Source organism: Elephantulus edwardii, unplaced genomic scaffold, assembly GCF_000299155.1.
Source record: "Elephantulus edwardii isolate Elephantulus edwardi_28Jun2011 unplaced genomic scaffold, EleEdw1.0 scaffold00526, whole genome shotgun sequence".
NCBI classification, from domain to species: domain Eukaryota; kingdom Metazoa; phylum Chordata; class Mammalia; order Macroscelidea; family Macroscelididae; genus Elephantulus; species Elephantulus edwardii.
In genome coordinates, this window is record NW_006400276.1 from 89,520 (window position 1) to 95,732 (window position 6,213).

The 6,213-nt window shown below is 43.5% G+C and overlaps 1 protein-coding gene across 1 annotated transcript in view; it reads right to left on the reverse strand.

Moving 5' to 3' along the window:
* Positions 1 to 6,213, reverse strand: part of MPRIP (myosin phosphatase Rho interacting protein) — a 268,574-nt gene that overhangs the window by 53,799 nt on the left and 208,562 nt on the right. Inside the window, exon 4 of the mRNA XM_006903159.1 lies at positions 3,779 to 3,930. Coding sequence (XP_006903221.1) covers positions 3,779 to 3,930 — 152 coding nt within the window. The remainder of the gene's footprint in view (positions 1 to 3,778; positions 3,931 to 6,213) is intronic.

Below are 6,213 nucleotides of genomic sequence, written 5' to 3' on the forward strand. Positions count from 1 at the left end.
GGAGGGACAGCGCAGGAGAGAAAGGCCCTCTATGAGGTGGATTGACTCAGTGACTGGGATAACTGGGATGAGAGTGTCGGAGACAGTGCGATTGGCACAGGACAGAGTGGAGTTTAGGGCTGTTGTACATAGGGTCGTTATGAGTCGCAGGCGACTCGACAGCACACATAACAACAACAACATTCTGTTTTCATCCACTATCTATCCGACATACACAGGGATAACCTTGGTGCGAAGGTCTCTTTTAAAACCAGCTTGAACTTCTAGTAGTTCCCTGTAAACGTACTGTTCCAGCCATTTTTTTTTTAATTTTTTTGTGTGTGTGTGTGCACCGTCAAATCGGATCTGACTGGTACAGGAGGAGACTGCCCCTCCTTCTCCAGCAGAGCATCTGGTGGATTTGAACTGTGCGCCTCTGGGATTGCAGTGCAGCTTCTTGTCACTAGGCCACCAGAGCTCTTTCCAGCCATTTTTTAATGCTCTTAAACAATATTTTGCTTGCACTGAATATTAATTATGTTGTTTGAGAATTTACACATTCTGTTGGCTCACCTTTCTTAGTAAGGTGGCAAGGAAGCTGTCCTCCAAATTTCCTGGCATAAACTAGTAAGCACATCCAGGGCTGCATCTGTTAGTTGAAACATGTCAATTGGTTTTCTATAAATTTCTGGGACCTTATGTTTAGTCAATGCCTTCAGTGCAGCTTGAACTTCATTGTTCATCACTGTTGGCTCTTGTTCACATGGTACTGCCTGAAATTTTTCAGTGTGAACTAATTTTTTATTTATTTTTCTTTTTTTGTATAGTGACTCTGTATATACCTTCTATTTTCTTTTGATGCTTCTTGGATCACTTAAGATTGTGCCCATAATATCTCTTAGTTTTGTACCTTAAGGCATTGACATCCTGAACCCCAGTGTTGGTATAAGTATGCTTTGAGGTGGCTACATCTAGAGGTCTCAGAGCCATAAGGGGACAAGAAGGCCTAGGGTGATCAGGTCACAAGAGGAAAGGGTATCCAGGATCATGTAGCAACACAAGGGGTTTTGGTGCTGCTCCCAGGCCAGTGTTCTTCTCATAACAGGTTAGTACCAGTCATGCACTGGATCTGACCTCCCAGTCCCGTTACTCAGGAGAGAAGTACCCTGGGGGCTACAATGAGGCTGAGGGGTGCATCTGATTCTCCTAAGGTAGCTGCCGTCAAAGGATTGTGGCAATCTGTTTCTGCAGATTAGGATGGGGAGAACTGGAATCTGAAAGGTCCCAGGCTCAAGAAAGGGTGGAGGTGGGCCATGTCCTCTGAACTTATATTTGTTATAGAAACCAATCGGAAGCATGTATTGTGACCCAGGTGTGTTAGAAATCTTAATGAAGTAACCTCAGTATAAAGGAGAGAAAGGGCTGACTGTGGACATGCAATGGAGGCAGGGGATTCTCCAACACTAGAAGGCAGAGCCATGGTGAGGGTGAGGGGTTGAGGAATGAAGTTGGGGCTTAGAGGCATCACTGATTAAAGGTAAGGTTGTTTAAAGAACTCTAAATCTCCTCCTGCTCTCTGATTGGAAGACACCACCAGAGGGACCTGACTTTGATGTGGAGTCAGACTGATCATATGACCAAAGCCACAGACCTACCATGGGCTCCAGAACCCAGAGATGGAGTAAGGGAACTGGGCAAACGAGCCTCATGGAGGCTATACAGGACAGAGGAAAGGGTCCTATGTGGGGAGGTAAGAAGCATAGGACTAGAGACAGATAACAGAAGCATCTGGCCCCAGAGTGCATGTGTCCCACTGACAACCTAAGAGAGGACAATCGTGCCAAGGTGAGAAGACAGCTACAGAAGTTCAGAAGACAGGCATCACAACAAAACTATGTCCACTGGACAGGAATCAACGAGGCACAAGACTGTGGCCTGGGATTGCCTGGCCATGTGAAGGACCTAATTGTGAGGATGGCACAGAATAGGACAGGGTTTAAATAATTTGTTCATAGGGTTGCTATGGGTTGTACTTGACTTGAAGGTACTTAACGACAACAGTGATCCTGAACATTTCTTCATGTGTTTAAAGTGTCCTGAATGTCTCCATAAGTTAATCCTACTGGACTGCATGGAGATGGTATGCTCATGTGTTCAGGTAAACAGAAAGTATCAAAGACATGCAACTGTGACAAATGAATGCTTCAGAGCTCAGGACTGAAGATGAAGTCTGAGCAGTCTTGTCTGTCCCAGGACTTGACCCAGGCTGAATGACACTACAGATTACCTGACTCTGCACTACTATCCTGCTCAACGAAGAAGGTAAAGATGTTAAAAAAAGAAGGTAAAGATGTAAGGAAGGGAGAATCCTAGGTAACTGTTTTTGCAAACAGGTGTGAACCGAGACAGCATTGGAAAAAAACTGAGAAAATGAAATCCTATGTGCATCAAAGGATTTCTCCAAAAGAGTGAAAAGAAAACCTACAGATGGGGAAAAAATACTTAGCAATGACACTTCTAACAAGGAGGTCAACTCTAAAATTTGTAAAAAAACTCCAACATCTCAAGAAGGCAAAGATAACCCAATCACAAAATGAGGAGGGGGCATGGGAAGACATTTCACCAAAGAAGAAAGTCAGATGGCCAACAAGTCAAGTACAACCCACAGCGACCCTATGAAAAAATAACTTGAACCCTGTCCTATCCTGTCCCATCCTCACAATCTCTAACATACATGAGCCCACTGCTGCAGTCACTGTGTCAATCCATCTGGTTGAGGGTCTTCCTCTCTTTTGCTAATCCTCTACCTTTCCAAACATGATATCCCTCTCCAAGGAATAACAACACCTAGAACATGCATGTGAGATGAAGCTTTATCATCTTTGTCTCCAAGAAGCACTCTGGATGAACCTTTCCATTCACCCAATTTATCTGCTTATTAATTTTTACTCCCTATTCCCTCCCTTGCCATCCCTTTTATCTCTCCAAAATTCATTCTGTTGTGTGTGTAAACCTCCCTTGTTCTTATTATGTGCCGTCAAGTTGCCTGCAACTGATAGCAACCCTATATACAATAGTCCTAAACCCTTGCCATTCTTACTGTCTCTGACAAGCCTATCCCCATTACCACTGTGACTGAATCAATCCATCTCATCGAGGGTCTTCCTCTCCTGCACTGTCCTTCCACCCTCCCAAGCACGATGTCCCTCTCCAAGGACTGATCCCGCCTTGCAACATGTCCAAAGTATGTCAAACAGAGCTTCAGAATCCTTGCCTCCAAGGAGCAGACTGGCTTCACCCTCTCCAGGACGAACTTGTTTGTTCTTCTAGCAGTCCATGATATGTTCAGTACTCTTCTCCAGCACCAAAGCTCAGAGACATCAAGTCTCCTGTCATCCCTAGTCATTGACAAGCTCTCTGATTCATAGCAAGTAATTACAAAGACCATGGTCTGTATCAGGCACACCTTAGTCTGTCTTAGACTGTTGCTCTTCAAAACTTTGGAGGTCTTTGACAGTAGACTTTTCCAGTGCAATTCGTCTTTTAATTTCCTGGCTGATGGTATCAAGAATGTTGATTGTAGAGCCAAGCAAACGGAAGCTGTCAACAATCTCAGTCTCTTCATCATTTATCATGATGCTGCCAGTCAGGCCAGTGGTGAGAATCTTTTTTAATCAATGACAAATGATATTACAAAACAAAAATCTATCAATGTTTGTATGAAAAAGCACTTTGATATGTAAACCTCTACTCAAAGAAGGAAGAAAGATAAGACAAGCTACACAGCAAGCACACTTACCCACTGATGATCTCTTTATTTTCAGCCCGGATGAAATGCTCCTTCTCAGGTGTCAGAATACACAGAGAGAACTTTTGGCCAGTTCGACCCTCCCCATCTACAACATCTGTGCACTGGTTCATGTTGATGGTACCCTGGGGAAGGGTAGTAGGCTGTAGAGAACAGAAGGGGTAAGCACATGGTTACAGAACAAGGCCACATCCACGTCATCCTCTGCTCCCTACCTAGGCTGCTTCTGACCGCGGACAACTTTTCTGTGGGAGTAACTTTTTTTTTTTTTGTTTTTAATTAATTTTAATGAACATTTACAGAGATTTTGGATTTCCATTCATTCATTGTTGCACTTTTCTCCCTGCCCATCCCTCCCCTTCAGGTTGCTCTTCTCTTTGAAAAGTAAAAGAAAAATTCCTTCATTGGTATACAATCCCCCCCCACCCACCCCTCCACTATGCAACTTTCATTCCGGACTCTTGTGATAACCATAATAACCTATCATATATCCCTTTTAAACTGTTCTCTCCCTCATCTGTTTCAATGTAGTATACATAATTTATCCAGTTTATCTCAGTCTTACCCCAACCCTGATGTCAGTCCCATTCTACAACAGTGGCACTATGCAGTATGTGTCTTTGTGTGACTGAGATATGGGAGTAACATTTTAACTGGATGTTGAATGCCTGCTCCCTGATAACAGTGCAGGCACAGTGAATCTCTTCCAGGACCTACCCTCAACCTTTAGGGAAGAGGAACGGCAAGCATTTGACTTTGTCCTGAGGATGGGGCACATTTCCTTGTTGCAGGAGAGGTCAAAGGATAGACAATAGGGCACAGCTTCATAGGACAGCTGAGAAGAGAGGCAGTCAATAGCCTGTCTCATAAAAGTGCAGTAACACAAAGCTCCAGAGGAGTTGCTATAACACAGACAGCGTATTCTTAGAGGCAGAGAAGGGGCCAAGGAGAAGCTGTATTTCAAAGAGTAGGCTTGTGGAATTGGGTGGGAAGGGCTATCACATCCAGAACTTCTTTCAGAGAAGGTCAAGGAGCCCCCAAGGAGTCTGGAGGGTGGCACAAAACACCTTCCAAAGACTACCTGGGGCTGTACTGGAAATAGCACTCTGGCAAAAACCCTTTTATGCTTGATAGGAAAACCTCTTTGGCATTTAAAGGGGGACATGTAATGAAGGCACAATGTCATTTTGAGCCCTAATTCTGCTAGTGAAGAAATGGTTCCCAAGGTATCCATTAACAGAGAGTTAGGATCAAGATTACAGAGTGGAAGGAACTCAAAAGGCAAAGGGATTTTCAAAGGACTAAGGGCTCTATACCTCCTTCCAAAAAGTATTTCAGAAGCTGGGCAAGGGGTCAAGAAAATTGAAATTGTTACTTCAGTTATCAGGATCTCTGGCAGATCTAATCACAACAGCAATCCTGTCTACATCTCTTCACACATGACTCATCATGAGGTGGGCACAATGGTTGTGCTGCCAACCCAAAGGCATGATATTCAAATCCATAGCTGCTCCATAGGAGAAAGACGGACAATCTCCTTTCATATGATATACAGCCTCTGCAAACCCACTAGAGGGTCAACTATGGGTTGGTTCTGACTTGATGATACGTTACAATGTAACACAAGTAGGGAGCTCTCCTAAGAGTTGAGCTGTCAAACCAAAGGCACTCAATTCAGATCCACCAGTTGCTTCACAAAAGTAAGATGGATAATCTACTGCCATGCAAATTACAGTCTCTGAAAACCTGCTGCGGGGTGTTGGCTATAAGTCAATTCTTGCTCAATGATAAACAACATGACATTTACAGAAAGTGGAGCAAACAAAAAGTAACTAAATAACAGTCACAAAAGGAAAACTGGGCTTAAGATCCAAACTCTTATCTATGATAGTAAAGCCCAATTTCTACTGGTTTATGGGTCATTCTTCACTTATCAAACATCTCATCACTTGGCATTTCTCACAATGGTAAAACAGTACTCTCTGATGTACATATGTACAATAACATTCATCTGGAAGCAATGATTGCTAAAGTATGAGGTAAGAGTAATGTTGACTGTGATGGTTAAGGTTATGTGTTGATGAGGCTATAATACTAAGTGGCTAGGCAGTTACATCATGATGTAATTTGGCAACTTGAAAAAGATGTAGCCATCAGAAAAGTCTTGTTGCTCTCATTCTTAGTTATCCTTGAAATTAATGTTTCTGTTCAGTAACAACTTTACTAAAATATGTTGTTGTTGTTATGTGCCGTTGAATCATTTGCGACTCATAGCGACCCTATGTACAACAGCCCTAAACCCGGCTCTATCCTGTGCCAATCTCATTGCCTCCGACACACCCATCCCGATTACCCCAGTCACTGAATCAATCCACCTCATAGAGGGTCTTCCCCTCCTGTGCTGTCCCTCCACCCTCCCAAGCATG